This window comes from Pygoscelis adeliae, unplaced genomic scaffold, assembly GCF_000699105.1.
Source record: "Pygoscelis adeliae isolate BGI_AS28 unplaced genomic scaffold, ASM69910v1 Scaffold218, whole genome shotgun sequence".
NCBI lineage: Eukaryota > Metazoa > Chordata > Aves > Sphenisciformes > Spheniscidae > Pygoscelis > Pygoscelis adeliae.
Genome location: NW_008825433.1, coordinates 5,852,106 through 5,870,848, shown reverse-complemented (window position 1 = coordinate 5,870,848; position 18,743 = coordinate 5,852,106). Strand labels below are relative to the sequence as shown.

Sequence of the window (18,743 nt, the reverse complement as noted above, 5' to 3'; positions counted from 1 at the left end):
AGTACAAACCCCCCAGACTTATGTGTCAGGTTTCAAAGCAAAAAATATTTTTCTTCAAGGGACTAAACAGCAAGTACCCTGAATTGCAGTTTGTGTACATACAAGTTTGACTTTTATTCCCCACGCCAGTATATCACCTGTTTTAAGACTGATTTTCCCTATACACTTTGCCCTTGCTAATTAGGAGCATTTACTGGAAAAAGCCAGAGCATCATAAAATCCCTGTCCCTGTTTTTTAACAAGTAAATTGAAGCACACGGAGACTAGATTTTCCCCTGGTATGCAGCTTGAGATAACTAGAACTTGCAGTCAACTGGAACTGAAGATGCTGTGGGTCACTGTAAATTATGGTGAGAGATGATGAGTGGAATACACGCAAAAAATACGGTTCTCAAAGTTAGACAATGCCATTAAAAAAAGTGGTACATCAGGAAATCAGGGCTCCGGCCCTCAGCACCACTGCAACCTTGTGATGTGAAACAAGACTCTGCGGTGCCCATCACATATACCATTCAGGCTCACAACTTCAATGCGTGACTTCTTAAAAAGTCAAGACTCAATGCTGGAAATTCTTAGCCTATAGCTATGTCTTCTTAGTCGCTTTAATCGTAAAATAGAGAGGACAAATGTGTCTCTTATTGTGGCAGGACCTCTGGGGGATATCACTCAGTGGTATCTGGAAAGCAGCTCTGAATCCCTTCTCAAACGAATAACCCGATTAAACTAGTATCATCTATCAGGGATCTGATATTATACCTCTCTGTGGTGGAATCTGGGTAGCTACAATTGTGGCCCATTACAGCAAAATATTTAAATCTTTATTTTGCTATTTAGCAAGCACCAAAGAAAACCTTCCTCTCACTGGAACTTCCTTTAACCCTTCCCCCCACCCCCAACACCTCACTTCCCTTGGAAGTGCTCCCATGTTGCTTGCTTTTGCAAACCATGTGGTGCCAACACATGTCAGATCCTGAGGGTGGTCATTTGGCTACATGCCGTTGCTGTCTTATGCTGAACAGCTGGCACAGGGAGATGTGTTTAACTCTAGGGGTCCTCTCTCTGATCCACGCTAAAGTCAAATTCACTCAGTAACAGAGCAAGCTATTTCCTGCCCTAATGGAATGACAGAGCGCTACTGATGGAAAATGAGCTGATGATGTTTTATCTTTTGCCAGCATCCCCCGACAGCCAGAAACATAAATTGAAATGCTTAAGCCAAGCCATATATGATCCCCCTCTTCGAAAAATAAACAGAAATCCTGAACAGGCATTATGGAATCTCAATGGCAGAGTCCTGGGGTGTGATTTGGGGCTTGATTTGTATTTTCTTGGGTGACAGCCCATCTGGTCATCTTTCCTTTGGCCCATAAATGCTCTTTTGAAAGGCTCCCATTCCTCCAACGGCTTAATTTCTCCTCTGAGCCATTGTGGGGGGAAAGCAAATGGATGGCAGGAAGGTGCTCAACAGTATTTCGTTCAGAGTGAAAAAGGCCCATTTCCAAACGAAACAAATACAAATAATCCTGCCTTTACAACCGAGGGTGATTATAGAAAACCCCTTTTCTAAGGCTGCAGGCAGCCAAGAGCCCTTCATTTCTCACTCCTGTTCATGGCCAGGAACTCAAATCCTCATGCCCTCTCTAAAGACAGACTGGTCACGCATTTGCATTATGAAATAGCTTTCTCGGCAAGAGTTATAGAAAACATAACTGTCCCTGGGAGACAGAGGGGAGGGAACTGTCATTATTTGAGGCTGGATTTCATTAATGTGGCTGACTGATGAATTGCTTTCCTGAACTACAAACTGCACTCGAAGACTAACGTCTGCTGTGCTGAGGATGCAGCTAGTTACTATCAGTTAACCAAACATACTAGGCAAAGGAAGCAAGATAGTGCCAGGTCCTTATCTGGTCCCTAAAAAGTGGTGCACATAAGGCTCTTTTTTACAAGCACATTTTGTATATTTAAAGTTTTCCAGATTAAGTACATCACCCAGGAAAGTACAGCATCTAGTTACTTGATTTGCCAATTCAAAAAAATTCACAAATTTGTGAAAACAATCATTCACATGGAATTTTATGTGTAAAACTTCAGGTAGTCCAAGAAATTACTTTTGAAAATTTGGCCGCATTTAAAGTGAAATATTTTAGTTTTATTAAAAGCACAGATTAATTCCCACACCTTAGCCTAATGGCTAATCATTCCCCTAAACTGCTGGGAAGGAAAATACAGTACCATAATGACAGTATGTGTGAGAAAGAGAGAGAAAAAAAAAAAAGAAAAAAGAAAAAAAGGCCATGAACGAGCATCAGCAATACACTGTATGATGGACCTAGTTTTACTTAACAGTCTCACAGAAATGAAATCAAAAAAGAAAGAAGCAAATAGAATAAATAGAGAAAAAGCAACCTGGATGTTCTGATTTCTCATTAGAGTCCAAGCTCTTTCTTTCGATCTTGTCTAAAATCATAACTAACAAAGTGTTATCCTTATTGAAATCACAGTTCATAAACAAATACAAGTAAAATTAAAATCAAAATTTGATGAAAAAATATTGTATTGCATGCCTCCTATGACATACCTGGGCAATACTACTTTAAAACATTTCTTCAAAGAAAACAAGTCAGTTGAAATTCAAGGTGCACCACATCTCTAACTACATTAAGGCTGAACTAAGAGAATAAACTATGAATCATAAACTACGCATAGATGTAATTTAAAAAACCTGGACTTTTAAGCAAATAAGTTTAAAGTAACATAGATGTCACCTAACCCAAATGGAGGAGAGAGTTATCATCCACCTGCTAAATTCCGCTGAAAGATATATATTTTTAATGTCCTGTGAAGCTGCTCTGCCCTGAACAAATGCTTTCTGAGTCAAGGAAAAGGGCCTGGTTACAGCTGTATTTATTAATCTTGACCCCTGTCTCATACTCTTGACCGAGCCATCTCTCCAGAAAAGCTGGATCTGCAACTACTGTTCACCTGAAAGTCTCTCTGTTGAAATGCATACACAGCCAAGCTCATAAAAGCAATGCAGTGCTATCAGAAGTTTTCCTCCCCAGTAAAGTGAGGGCTATGTTTATTTGTGCTGCCAAGCAGACAGTATCATGGGGTGAGGAGGGCAGGAGAAGCACAGGGAGGTTTTCTTTGCAAGTGATATTAACACGGCAGCTGCTGCATTTTTAAGAAAAGAAGTTTTGTGTGTTGATGAATCAACAGAAGATGACAATGACCTTGACAATGGAAATGGTCTCTAATCGTGGGCATGCAACCTGTCCACCATCGCCAGTATCATTTATAGCATGTAGACATCAGAGGACTGGGCAAATTACACATCATTAGCAGCCGTCCCTTTCTCTTAAGGATTGGTCTAGAAGACTCTCTACCAATGACCTACTTGGCCCCTTCCTTTCAGTCAGGCTACCCGAAGGATGGGACAGTCCCTCCACAGGAATTGCACGCTACAGACTAGTAAAGAGATCCAGTTTTACTGTCACATGCTCTTGTGAGAATCGGGTTTAAAAACCATTAAAACCTAAAAAGTCACAGCAACAGAAACAATTGTGGGAACAGCACTGTGCCTAAAATTCATGGCTTTTTGAACTGGATCAGGAATCTGTGACCTAAAGTGCTTCCTAACATAGTGGTCTAAGGTTACAAGTAGGGAATGTCAAACATGTCAGGAATCACCACATTGCTCTCAAGCATAATCTATGAGGGACAGATACGATGGGTAACACTGCAGCGGGTCTTCTGAGAAAGTGATCCTTGAGCACAGGGGCCTTGGCCTGCTGAAATCCACAGAAGGATACTTAATGATAGCAGCAGGATAAAGATGCCATTTTCGTTTTATAAGCGGGTAGGGAGAACTTTTTTGCCAAGCTAATATATAAAAAAGAACTTCATAATTAAACAAAAGGATATAGAAAAAGATGTGAAAGCTGCATGTAAAAAGATTCTTACGCAGTTAATTCACAGGAGATGCAAAGATTAAATTTTATTAAAAAAACAGGACTTAAGGCATTTTAAAGTAACACTTCTGTGATTATTGCTACCATTTCAACTCTAATACTTCTTGCAGTATTTCTAATTAAAATATTGCAATATCTGATAGTGCCCAAGAGACGCAAACTGAAATGGACTAGACAGTGGCAGGAAGCAACACGAAACATGTTTTTCTTTCACCACTTCTGAGCCAACTCCACTTGGATGCAAATTGAAAAAAAAAAAAAAACAAAACCCCACCACTAAATTTAGGACTGAAATTATAAGGGACCCAAAATAACCGTTTGGAAGTTAAGAATCTCAGAGGTCTAAATAATAATGAATAGAACATGTCTTTTAAAGCATGTTGGAGCTGGTTCTCAGCTGCATTACTCCAGTTTTCCGCTGATAGAATTCCTGTGAAATCAAGTCAACTAAGTTTCACCTGCCTAAAAGTGAAGCAACTAAGTGGTAAATCAGAAGCAGGGTTTTTAACCCCAGTGTGTCTTCTTAACACTTCAAGCATAAGAGTAAATCATAAGGCTTGAAGCCAAATAAAAAGTTATCAATCATTCAGTGCTGAGGCATGCAAACAATATTACTGGGGCTGGTGTTTATTGGTGCTCTTAAAACATGTTTAAAATTAGAAACATAGGCCAGAATATAGTCTCATTCCATGGAACTGCTCCAGATTTACAATAGTGGCGTGTACATATTCACTCCAAGTTTACATCAAGATCATTTAAAGACTAATCCAAAAGTCACTGAAATCAATGGAAAAACTTTCAGTAGATTCAAGAGGCCTTGGATCAAATCCTACCAGAAGTATTTGGCTCAGTGACATTGCAAGGTTTCATACTTTTTTTTTTTTCCTTAATGGCCCTTGTAGAGCAAATTTGTTCAGTCAGGAAATCAAAGCACAGTACCATGCCAGTCACAAAAGCTCAATTTCTTTTCTCAAAACAAGTCCATATTCTTTCTACTCCATTACTCCGCCGCAAGAAAAATCTGGCATGAAGGAAGGTGATCGTTTTGGTTATTCATGACTCACAGTAGAAAGCAGCTTTTCTTTTATCCTCTTACACTGAGTTATAATAACTTGTAAATCTTGATTTTTTTACTGAGCAAGACATATTTCACCATGAGAAATGCATCAGTATTGACACATTTAGCATCCATTAAGGCATTATTTTTATGAAATTATTTTATAGCTCATAACCACCGTACAAAAGGTGCAGAGAAGCCTTTAGAAATCAAACATAAAAGCATAAGTAAACAGACAAGGTGTGCTACCTAAGATGCTAGGAACAGAATTTATCATCGCTTCTGCACAACTGCCAAAAAAAGCTGAGTAGACGTTGCACATGAATAACTGGAGGCAAAATTTGACTATAAAATCAGTAAAAGGATCAAATTTCAAAATATACGATCTACCATATCAAAGGAGATCAGTGGACACTATATGCAGGTGTTCTGCTTCTGCTGGTGACCAGCTCTACTGGATGCTTCAGAGGAAGAGACATATTATACAGCTATTAAACAAGGACAATTAAAGAAAGTTTTCCTCAAATATCTTGTTGGCTTGTATCTGATGTCTAAGGTGTTACAGCCTTATGTTCCTCTATTTATCTGCTCTTATACAAGTGGATATCATCGTACATAAACAGCTACCTTTTCTTTAATTCTTCTACTAAAATAATAACCCTAGTGTTATTTTGTAGATTAGTCAGAAATCAACTTGAAACCACACAACAAATCAAAACTTTACCTAGTTTTCAAATAGTTGCTTTTCTGATTCATGAAATAGTCTCTTGTTCTTCTATTCTGAAGGGATAGAATAGAAGGGATAAATAGGGGCTTTGGTTCCCTTTTGTCCATGGTTTCATATAATCTTCACTTACGGGCTGCACTTAAGACTCCTCTTTGAAGAACCAAATTATTTCACCTCTACTTGGCCCAAATGACACACAGGTCTCCAAAAATGCTAACTACATTTAACTGCAGTTAAAAGTTTAGTTTTGGAAAAAGATGCTTTCAGTTGTCACTGTTTCAGACTGGCTAGCCCTGCCAAGACACAAGTACGAGCATGTGCATGTGCTGAAAGCTAGCTTTACATTAACATTCCTCAAAACTTCCAAAATAGGGGTCATAGCTGAACTACCTTTGTGCTCCAACAACACTCAAGAGCATGACAATCTCTTCAAGATCATTATGGTCTACTACAGTTTAAAGCCAGCTGAATTGTACAGGAATTCAAAAAAGGCACACAGCCATTTTTGTCCCTTCTTTTCAGGACCAGTGCCAATGAGCAGAGATCTAAGGATCAGGGCCATACTTTGGGATAGGCTTCACAGCGGGCGTGTAAATAATTTTAAATCATCAGTCTCATTACTCCAGCTCTGAATTTTCATTCCAGAATCTAATTTGATTGCCTTCAGTGCTCAGTATTGTAGAAATAAAACCTGGAAATGCTTATGGTGCTTTCTAATCTATTCTTCTGCTAGTGCAGGGCTCTTTAATACATATACTCGTCTTTTTTCAGAGGTCCTATTTTAAATCAGTCATGCACTTGGGCTAACATTCTTCTCCTTTGGAGACTTCTCCCTAAAGAAACACATCTCTACAGTAGGAAATCTTCCCTGCTTTGCAGGAGAGGTAACTTACTGCTGCCATGGAATTGATGCGGTCAATGTAGTAATCTGGCCAGCTGGTAGCAAGCTTATTAGGATCTTCTTGTTCCTGAAACAGAAAGTTAAACAAGGTTACACAAGAAGCCTTTACAGGATTAAATGCCACTGCAGAACCACCTGGGATTCTTCACTGCGCTGTTCTTTATTGTGATATCTCCCCCCATATTCTTGTATAATGCACATAGATGTGTGGCATTTATTACAAACATTTCTGAAAGTGTAATGTTAGCACTGTCACCATGGTGCGTCAGATAAAAAGAATCCCCTTCAGCTAAGGTTATTAAACACAGAATAATAAAGTTTGATGGAGACACAGTTATCGTTGGCATCTAAACAGCAAACCTCAGTCCCTTAAACATACTAGGTTTCCAAGTAGAAGGATAGCCCATTTACAGATAACTGGTTTACATTTCGTAGCTTTATATTGACAGATCTTATAAATTATTTTGCCTTTCTACTGCTAGGGCGATGGTGGGATTCAAAAACAAAGGGGTTTAACATCTGCTATGGAGGAAAAAAAAATCAAGTCAAGGAACCTGAAAAGAAGCCAAAAGACTGTCTCATTTTGATGTGATAAACCAAAAAGAGGTTTAGACTGGACATTAGGAAACATTTCTTTACTGAGAGGGTGGGCAAACACTGGAACAGGCTTCCTAGGGAGGTGGTCGATGCCCCAAGCCTGTCAGTGTTTAAGAGGCATTTGGACAATGCCCTTAACAACATGCTTTAGCTTTTGGTCAGCCCTGAATTGGTCAGGCAGTTGGACTAGATGATCGTTGTAGGTTCCTTCCAACTGAAATAGTCTATTCTATTCTATTCTAAAAAGTTAAGCACAACCTCAGAACATCCAAAGGAACAGAACAGCATCCCCTCAATTACAGTAGGAGCAGCGTTAATCTTTCTACCCCTACTTCCCAAATAATCCACCTGAAATCATCTTCACTAGACTAACCTCAACTAAGCTCAATTTCTAAAAGAAGACCTACCTCTACTCAGGAACCAATTCTTTCTTGTTCCTTGGCTGCTCAATGGAAATGAGATTTCATTCTAATGGGTCTATTTATTTCTAGATAGGTGTAACAGTCACCGGCAAAATGAGGATTGGTGTCTAGGATCCTAATCTCCCATTATAAACTGCAAGTAACTCATATTAAGACTCCTAGCGTATGATAAGAGATTGAATCACTTGACCCATCCTAAGGATGTCCAAAGATGTATGAAGACTGTGTGGATCTCACCAATGTTGTCTGTGTATGAATGCTTACTCATAATAGAAAAGTTACTCTGGAAGATACACAGAACAATATTAAATGTGTAGGTCTATCAAAGTACCTCAGCTATTCCAGAACTGTTTGATTTAGAGATGAGAAATAGCTCTACGTGCTCCCTGCTGAGCCACATTCAGAAAATACCTTGCTACCTGACAAGTTCCTGCCAGGCTACTTACCAAAACATGGCAACAATTCTGCACAAATCAAAATCTGCATATTTAGAATTAAAAACAAAATCACAGCTGAGACTTGGATCTTTCCTTCCCCTCTCTTCTTTCCACTGGTCTTTCAACACGTAAGCTAAAGGAGTATCTCCATTCACAATAACAACAAAACAGAAGTATCATATAGTAGACTACCACTGTATGAAAAGTATGGGAGGCTGGCAAAGTGGCAAGAGATACCAATTACATCCACAGTTGCTATGCACCCACCACGTCACGATAATAAATGGTGCAACTGAGAACAAGCTGACCTTTCTCAAATTAAGTGAGAAGTTCTGCTGCTTTTCCTTACTTCCTTCTCCTGGCCACAATCAGCAGCAATCTGATGGACCCAAACCCATGCCAAATGGCACATTACAGAAATATGCAACTCCCTACCAATAGCCAGTTTGAACTGCCACACCACGTTATTGGTAGACTGCCTTTCGCTGCCCCTTTTCTGTGTAGAATACGCAGTGGCAGCCATAACCCTGACAATGGTTTCACACTCGGCAGACCTTAACCTCCCATGCAAAAGTCAAAATATGACCTTGCTGATGGAAAAATAAATTACAACATACAATAGATAAATACAGCATTATTTTTATAAGATAATCTTATCATCCCCAAAGAGAACAATAAAGATGGGGAGCTAATCCAGAGGTAGTGAAGTAAGGTCATTCTGCAGGGAACGGGGTTGAGCCACCTGTCTGAAGTGCAAGGTGTGCTCATATGCCCTCCTGAAATTTTTCTCGGCATAGAATTATGGAAGTGCAAGTGACAGCTATAACTGCAGAGTACAAGTGACAAGAACATTGTCAGAACAGGGAATACGTATGTTCCCTATACTTCTCCTGCCTCCTTTCTGAACTCCAAGTAAAGAAACAAACACACGTAAATTAAGCACTGCCTGGATCCATCCTTTATATCCCAAAATAAGCTACAATACTTTTTCTCCTTAAATTCTTCAGGGGAAAAAAAAAAAAGTATAAATGCCAGAATGCCACAACTAACCTTTCTAGATGTCTAGCCTAGACATGCAGGCTGAAAAGCATCAGGATAGATACACTAAAAAAATCAGAATTCTGAATAATTTCCTACCTGAACCCAAACCGTTAGAAATTTCACAATCAGAACCAGCGACAAGAAGACTCTAATCCCCTAAAGTATATCTGTATATGTGGTTAGCTTGGCTAATGAGATAAGGTGCTTGGTGTATCCTGCTTTTGACCATTCTCCGTCCACTACAAATTGGGCTGAACTTGAGCCTATAAGTCTTATATTTTTGTTTTGTTTTTAATTAGAATTGGGAGAAAATTGGTTTCAGTGTAACACAGCAAGTATAAGCTTTTTTCCTGAACTAAAGCCCAGACTGAAGCCGTACATTGCTGAGGTTAAAAAAGTTTTAGCAGATACTCCACTATGCAATCCCCACTTTCTGAAGTTCTTTCAACCCAGAAGCATATTAAGCAGAAAAGTCCATCTAATTTCAGTCATCCTCCACACTCCCTGTGCAGATCAGAATTTTATGGCTGTCAATGCGTGTTTTACTTCACTAGAATGAATGTGATTATGTACTTAAAAGCCGGCACTCTATTTCCATTATGAAGCCCCAGAAAGCTACTTATATTCGGGATGAACATAGAGATTTTTATCCAGGCCCATGAAATCATTAGGTGGCACAGTGTTATTTATAGCAATCACCTGGGCAACATTTTCAAAAGAGAGACAAGGTCACACCTGTAGCATCAGAGCCATTGGAAAAAAACCATTTCATTGCCCAAATTATGCGAGTTCTGCCCATGGTAAGAAACTGCTGTACCATGTTTCCTCTCAGAGAGGGGAAGGTAAGTCAAAAATGGAAAGTAATTCAGGATGGGTGTTTGCTGGGGTTTTTTGTTTGTTTTGTTTTTAATGTGTTCAGGGTTTAGACTCTCAACTAAAACCTCAGAGAAAACTGCAAGGCAACTTGATGATAATGGCAAAACCTTGCCCGTGCTGCAGGAGACACAGAGAAGGAAAAAAAGAAGCCAAACCAAAAAATGAGGCCCTAATATACAAAGCCACATAGGTATCAAAAGCTGGAAACAATAACCCATCTGTATAAGGGAAAACATTAGCTGAAGGAATCTATTAAAGCAAAGCCTTCTTTTAGCTCCTTGAATAGTGTAAACATTACATTAAAAAACAGACGTCAGCTTGTGGACTTTATAAGGGGCCATATCATTCTTCACTGGAGTAACAACTATGTAACTGCTGTGAAAACAGGATCTTGATACTATACAAGCCTGCAATATAGCCAAGGTATTATATAGGCTTTGACACTAATTTGGACAGGCTCCATGCCTTGGTGGAAAGTGGAACTTATGACTTCATCCCAAATAGGGGAGTTCTGCAAATATTTGGACCATCTGAACCAATCAAAATGAAACAAAATAAAACAAAGTATTGTGTGCACAGCTCAGCTGATCCTGAAAGCCTTTTTGCAAATCCTGGGAGACCTGGTCCATTGGGCAAGCTGTTCTCTAGAGAGCAGAGACCTTTAGTCACTGCCATGTCAGTGGGACAGCATTTGTGATACAAAGACTGCCATCATAACTGACATAATCAAGTATTATAGACCAGTGCCTTTGTGGCGAGACTTTCTTCAAAGAAGTGCCAAACACTAGTGTTACAGAAATCATGTGGAAATGCCAGATATTCGTGGCTGAGTGGATCATGAAAATGAAAGATGCTGTTTATATGGTGGGTGCTTCTTTCAAGACTGAAACCATCTTGAAAGAAATAGCACAGAAAGCCTGAACAGTACCTGCCTGCATTGAAGCTCTTTTGTGGTGACCACTGGGTTTCAGTTTCCAGTGATGACGCATTAGTATTTTACTCTGCACCAAATGCACCCTAAACAATGTTGAGCAGTTCTCTAGAGCATGTCCTGAAAATCTGAGCATGTCAAAGCATTAATAAATACATCCACAAAATTAGCAACTTTACAAGGCTTCTTTCATACAGATGGAGACTGGGAGACATATATGGTGACATGACAATTAAAACTCATCCAGGAAATCACTGGCAGAGTTAGGAACAGACACTGATCTGACACTGAATCCAACAACACTCTCTTATTTCCACCATCATTTATATCAGGTTGTTTTTACGCAATGTAGACAAATCCTAACTCCCTGGGACCAGCAGGTGCTTGGCATCCCTGGGTGTCCAACCATTACAAGGACTTTGCCACTACCTGCACACCCCCCCCCATGATAAATTGCCAGGGCTGATGACTCATGAAGCCTTCTAACATGTTAACGAAAATAACACTTCCTCCTTGAACAGACGCATCAAGAAATACACCATATGTTATGGATTTCATACGACAAGCGTGGGTACTATTGGGATGACAGCTATTCATTGGCAACATGACTTCCTTCTCAAGCCCGTCTCTTCAGAACTGCAGACAGCTGACCTTACTGCTTTGCACTGTTCAGAACAAAATGGGAACAAGCCACATACCTGCTGCTGCAAAATGTGGGTTTAAAATCTTTCTTGGGCAAGGAACCATAATACCATTCATTGAGCTCCTCTCTATATCAATAAAAACAGCGTGCAAACACAGATGAAGAATATGAGATGAGGCTACTGTAATATAAATTCCTGTTCCAGCTTGTTCACTGTATCGTGTCCGGACACTGCATGCTCAAGTTTATACTTGGGTCACAAAGAATTGCATTTGCTTGCAAAAGCCACATTAAGGTTAATGTGGTTCCTCCTCACAACAGCTTGCGTGCATCATTCTATTCCATCACAGAGCTGAAAGACAGCTTATTTTACCTGGTGTGAAGGGCCAGCATCATCACATAGAGTTCAGAAAATATAAATCATGGAGTTCAAGTCATTACAAGAAACTAATACCTTTTAAGAAACAGTGAAATATCTTATTTGTCATACTAAGTAAGTCCCTGTATCTATTTTTTTCATATTTCCCATTAAAAGGCAATGGGAATTGGGATCCTGATTACAAATAAGCGGGGATTTTTTCAGTGACTTTTTTTTTGTTTTTTTTTAATGCCAGTTCACTGAAACTTTAACTTTTAAAATGACTTAAACCAATTGAGATGAAAGCTTTGCTGGATAAAGATTCTCTGCTTCTGGATGAAGCCCTCCCACACAACAACAGCTTAGCTGGTAAAACTTTCATCTGAGATATGCAGGATTCAGACTCATACCCATGTTCTGTTTCAAAGTGAGGTGCATGACCCTTGCTCTCCACATGAATATTCTGGCCACTATAAACAAGGTAGGTTTTTTGTTTGCTTGGAGGGTGGAAGATGGTTATAATTTGTGCTTCACTTCCCACAAGTGCTACTCTTCTCCCTTCAGATGCTTTTAAAAAAGACTCAACTTACTGCAACATCTGCTATTAATGCTGAATACAATACAATCTTGTAACACCTTGCACTCTACACTGTCAAAGGTCCTTAAAGAAATTCAGGTATTAGGTTTTTCAGTCTCTCTTTCAGTGACGTCAGCAGAAACAGGGAAAATGGGATGCAGACAATTACACAGCTCCCAGTTACACAGGAAATCTGTAGCACAGCCAAGAATCAATCCACACTGAAGTTGTACTGCACTCTCATCCAAATGATCGTTCTCCCTTTTTTCCATGACCGACTTACTGACTTTTCTTCACTTTAAGGAGAAGTTCAGCTTTCAAAGAAACATTTACCTTTTCATTAACACACTGTCCATCCTATTGGCTATGTCTCAGTTCAGAGCAGCCAAAGTTGCATAAATAAAAAGCACTTTCATTAAAAGACACAAAAACTGTTTGATCTGCCGTGGGATGAAATACTAATTCAGCAGTGGAGCTAAAATACATCTAAGCTTTTCAGACAGTTTACGCCTCCAAAAAGCCAACCACGTCCCAAGAGATGCTAATTTTGAAACATGACAGACCATAGGACTGAGCCATTCACTAGACAAATGTGGTCACTGCTCCATTTCTCAGACCATGACTAGCATTTACACAAATATTCTCAGGGTTTGGGGGAGTGAGCTATATCCAAGTCTTTTAAGCACAATTTTTCCAGAGTGAGAAAAACAAACATTATTTCTCTCCCCGGAATTAAGCTATTGATGTGCAGATAATAATCCTTCTGCCACAAAAGCAGTCTACTGTATAACTTATTAAAAGGGAATATTCATTAATTACCAGCTGGAGCATACAACTGAGGAGTTCTAATTGCCTCTTATAAAGGTCAGGTATAGCCATACATGCTTCCAGTTCACTGGATTGTGACACAGGAATATTTTACCTAACTGACCACAGGGTTTTTTGGTTTTTGGGTTTTTTTCTTTTTTTTTTTTTTTTCTTTTTTTTGCTTCATTTAGCCTGATCTCTGTCCTGCTGCCAGTAACCTGACGAACCTAATAATGACCTCTGGTGCTGGTTACTAACCAGGCTTTCAAAGGAAGAACCAAAGGCTTCATATTATTATTTATATCACAACATGCATTATACTGCCAAACTGTAGAACTCACTGCCACAAAATATAATAAAGTCTAAAAGCATAAAAGTGAAAAGGGATACATTTATGAAGGATGAGGATTTCTTCTTAGAAATCTTTTCATAATACTGAGAGAAGCTTCAATGCTGCTGAAATCCACCAGCCTTTAGAAATGAAAAAGGACCCTACAACAGGCTGAAAAACTTTCCAATAAAGTTAAATATATGCTTTGTTTTGAACTGCTTATTCCATCCATCACCTTTTTTGCTTCCCAAGCACCCATAGATCTAGCAACTCTAGAAGCTGTACATTGTATACAGACGATGTGTCATTTCCAACCTCATCTAACACTCAAAACCACTTCAAATAAATTACTTCTAATTGGTGTCAGTCTAATGGAGATGAAGGCCATCCTTTTATTTCTTATCTTCCAGAAAACATGCCAGATCCATTGCATACACACACACAGAGATACGTAGTGTCTCACTGAAAATGGACTGGAATGTGATACCTGGCAGGTAGAAAGGTTGTTGGTGCAGTGTTATGAGCTGAAGATAAGAATTATTTTTTTCTGAAACCTCAGAAGTCTCAACCACTGATTTTAATGAACTGTATAATTGTAGTGTTTAAACCAATATTAAGTTTTACAATAACCATGTCTGGCACGAGACTTACTATAGATTACTGCTGGCGAGAATCCCATTTTAAGAAACTTTAAATTATAACAGGGTTGCATAGTACACTTTTAGTTTTAAGAACCTTTCTTCTCTTTCCTCTTCTGTTGGCTTTTTATCATTCTCTCCAATACAGACAGGTGTAAACTTGGTGCCAGCACTGACTGCATCAGCCTCCCCTTATCATTTACAGATCGTACAAGCGTGCCTGTCCCTCTTGAAACATATTTAGCCCTGCTGTAGGATGGGGATCCCACCCTCACCAGGCATTGATTTATGGGTATAGTGCAGTGACCAAGAAGACAACTTGTCCCTATATTTACAGAACTACTTAAATATACACCTGAGGCCACACTGAATTATCCAGCACCTTCAGCCCTCAGGACAAAGCTTACTTGCTGAATTGAAGTTTACTGGTATTATGCATTGTTTCTCCAATGAATGTTTTACCTTTGTCATGGAACTTGGTCTCTTGTTGGATATGTTCTCCTGACTCTGTTGCTGCCTAAGGATCATTCTGTCCTATTAGTTGAAGTCCATACTCACGTTTGAAACCTCTTATATGCTCTACTTTTCACAAGCCCCAAGTCAATCAACTGATATTTTGCAGTTGATAAGTGTATAATCTAAACAATGGCCAAATCACTGCCAAACAAGACAATTCATGAATTCCCTGCACTTCCAATAAAGAAATTCTCAGGAGTCTACCTTCCCTCAGCCCATTCTGTGTACTTCTTTTGGAGGTGAAGGGAAATGTCCACTATGGAGGATCTACCAGTCAGGTCAGTTTACAATCATTCTACTCAGGGGGTTTTCAGGGGAAGAAAAAACATTTCTCATGGACACAGCCTGCTCTCCGGGTGTGTGGCTGTGAACCTAGATTGTACTCCTGAACCACAGCTCTGTCCCCACAAACCCGTGGCAAGCATGAGGTCAGGGTCAAGGTTCTGCAGTGATTCCTGTGGCAGGTGAAGCCAACAATCTGTCACCATCCCAACAAATCCTAAGCAGCAGCAGGACATACTCTATTTTTTCATTAACATCCAAGCTCTGCATTGTCCCTACTCCTTTTTAATCTGTGTTTTGTAAAAGTATTGTTTGTACATTTCCATTCTAGCATTAAACCTGTTCAGCTTACAGTCGACATGCTGTGGATACAGAAAGGGACTTTTTCCTCACCCATCCAGCTTACCGTGTTCCCTTTCCAACAGCACTGTTTTCAGCTGTATCCCTACCCAACTAGTATTTACGTCATTTGGACCGCCTCCTTCCTCACTTCCTTTCCTCCTCCTCCTGGCATTCTTTAGGCAACGTGAAAAGCCACAAAAGAGCCCAGCCTGCATAACTGAGCCTCCTGTTTGCCACACGCCCACACTGAAAGTTTATCTTTTTGTCCTACTCTGTTTATCTCCAGCAAGCAACCACTTACAATCTTTTCTAAATAAAATGAAGTCACCTACCATTCACGGCAATCACCCTGCATGTTGCTTGATGATGGGAATGAAATGTCACTAATCGTGCTCAAAGACACAAGGAACTACCTAAGACACTCCTACCTAGAGCCAGCACAGCTACCTAGGACAAGTCCCTCTGGGAGCACACACAGAATTTGTTAATGCCAAACTCTAAAAGGTTTCTCTTCACTGTCCCAATGCTGTGGACAATGTGGACAACAGGTCCACTGTCTGTTTTTCCAGTGACACCGCTGCTTGCTCCAGCTCACTTCTGCCCCTTTACTAAGAGGGATGACAGTTGGTGAAAGCAGCCATGCAGTTTCTATTTGTCTCCCTCCTTTAACCCCAGTCACTATTGAAAAAACAGTAAAGTTAGGAGCTATTGGACACATGAACAAAGGGGTAAATCCATAGTGAGACACCCACGGCTCTTAAGCTGCTAACCCAATATTTGAGTGTATCATTCGGTTGCTTTGTCTATCTCTCCCCTTTCCATAAACTCAGGTAAAACTGTTTCCTTTCTCCCAGCCTTCACTCCTCTCGCCTATTACATCTGCAAAATGTTTGGGATGCCAGGTGCCTTTCAACAGATGACTGAAAATCATGGAAGGCAATGTGATTTTCACCTAGATTCTGGTGTGTAGCTGAAACTGTCACATCTGACTGAATGAAAATGAAACAATTCTCCAGAATAGCAGAAGGAAATTTCTTGCTTTCTCTTCATGGTTGTCACTAGATCCTGGCAACAATTCTTCAGTGTGCCTCTTTCTAAACTTTTCACTAAAAAGATAGGGAATTCAGCAACTCTTCCTGCTCAATATTCACTGGCTTTTGAAAGGCTGGTGAGCATTCAGTGAAATTCAGAATACAGAGAAGAGCGAGCCCTGGTCTGTGCCAAATCTGCTTCTCATGTACCAGAGAAATACGCTAGTTATTTACATGTTCTTTGCTCTTGCTTATCCACCTGAGACTAATCTGAACGGTGAGAACTGCATTGTACACAGTATATATTATTATTATTGCATACCATCAGCAGGACTGACTCATACTTGGATTGTGGAGACTCAGAATTTTTGCAAGAGGATGGACAAGGACAGAACATAATCCAGTGGCAGCAACTAAATCACACAATCAGCATTTACACGTACTTCCCATACAGCAGAATTGGATTGCTCACCATTATTTTTGTTCTTAAGTACAGCAAATTACACCATCTTAGCAGGATGACAGCTGGGTAAATGTTTTCTTCCCCCGCCCCCTTCTTTTTTTTCCACAGTAGGGTCAAATCCGCTCCCACTGAGCTCTCCCAAACTCCCACAAAATGCAAGCCAAATGCAAAACACAGCATTAGGCATGATGATGACAATTTTCCAACTATCACTGTATAAACTCAGGACTATTTTCGGCCTCATTTTTGAGAGGTGTTGAGTGCTAACTTCAACTGGAGCACTAGTAGCACACCTGAAAAATGCAGAACTGCAAGATGGACGTCCAAATTCTACATACTTAGAATATCTATAGCAAATACCATGGCAAGTTTATGGAGTTTGTGTCTTCAGCAGTCTGAACAAAAGAGCTGGGAGGGCATTTTCTAAGTGACAGCTAACCTTTCTTGTTGGAGAGAGAGGAGAGGGAGGAAGAAACTAAAAATATTCCATGCTGTTCCCATGGGGGGGCAGGGAAGAGAAGACTTTTTGATTATACATAAATAAATATATAATTTCAGGGCCCTGACCCAAAATAACCTCTTATACCAGGATAAATAAATGAGTCTGTAACTGTTAGCATTGCAGCATGGAAAACACAAACCAAGTAAAATGAACGATTTGGAAAAACTCCTTATCTCCTCTTATGTCTGCTACAATATGGCCTTCTAGGTATCACGATTCCAAGCTGTAATAATGGTATATCAGCTGAATTGTGCAAGCATTTTTGCCTCCTTGACACCAAATTCACCCTTTAAACCACTACAAGAGTGACTCCAAGAAAAAAAAAAGTATTTTTAAGAGGAGTCTCTTACATCATTAAGCCTACTATATAGTTTCTCAAAGTAACCACTTGCTATAGAAGGGAAAATATCGAGGAAGAAAACATCAAGACACAACTACTGGAACTTAATGATAAACCATATAAAATGGCCAATATTTCTTCTCAGGTATGCTGACCTACACAAGGAATAATGGGGTCAACATCAAGAAATTTATACTTACGTGAGTTGAGAAAAAAGCCTAAATTCATTATATGGAACTATAAAAGAATGAGATAGTGTCTTATATGAATCTCAAGTTTTATTCTTCCAGCAAGAACACATCCTCTGTATTAAATGATGTAGAAGGAAATGTATACCATTTTAGGCTTTATTTTACACTGTATTAACCATGTTGCCCAAATGTGGGAGCTACTACTTCAGCCTGCAATACACATTAACAGGTGCCATTAATCAAACAGCTCTTTCCCACTGAAAACACCCAAGTACACCACTAATCAGGAAACATGTTCATTTGCTGCATTAGAATCTTCTATGATACATGTTCATGGAACATTTAGGTTGGAAAAGACCTTTAAGATCACTGAGTCCAACCATTAACTAAGCACTGCCAAGTCCACCACTAAACCATGTCCCTAAGCACCACATCCACATATCTTTTAAATACCTCCAGGGATGGTGACTCAACCACTTCTCTGGGCAGCCTTTTCCAATGCTTAACAAACCTTTCAGTGAAGAAATTTTTCCTAATATCCAAACTGAACCTTCCCTGGCGCAACTTGAGGCCATTTCCTCTCGTCCTTTCGCCAGTTACTTGGGAGAAGAGACCAACACCCACCTTGCTACAACCTCCTTTCAGGTAGTTGTAGAGAGCGATGAGGTCTCCCCTCAGCCTCCTTTTCTCCAGGCTAAACAACCCCAGTTCCCTCAGCCGCTCCTCATCAGACTTGTTCTCCAGACCCCTCACCAGCCT

General features: G+C 39.8%; 1 protein-coding gene across 1 annotated transcript in view; it reads right to left on the bottom strand.

Annotated features, from left to right (window-relative positions):
• DAAM2 (dishevelled associated activator of morphogenesis 2) overlaps window positions 1-18,743 on the bottom strand; it is a 185,608-nt gene that overhangs the window by 70,219 nt on the left and 96,646 nt on the right. The window contains exon 4 of the mRNA XM_009331081.1: window positions 6,652-6,726. Coding sequence (XP_009329356.1) covers window positions 6,652-6,726 — 75 coding nt within the window. The remainder of the gene's footprint in view (window positions 1-6,651; window positions 6,727-18,743) is intronic.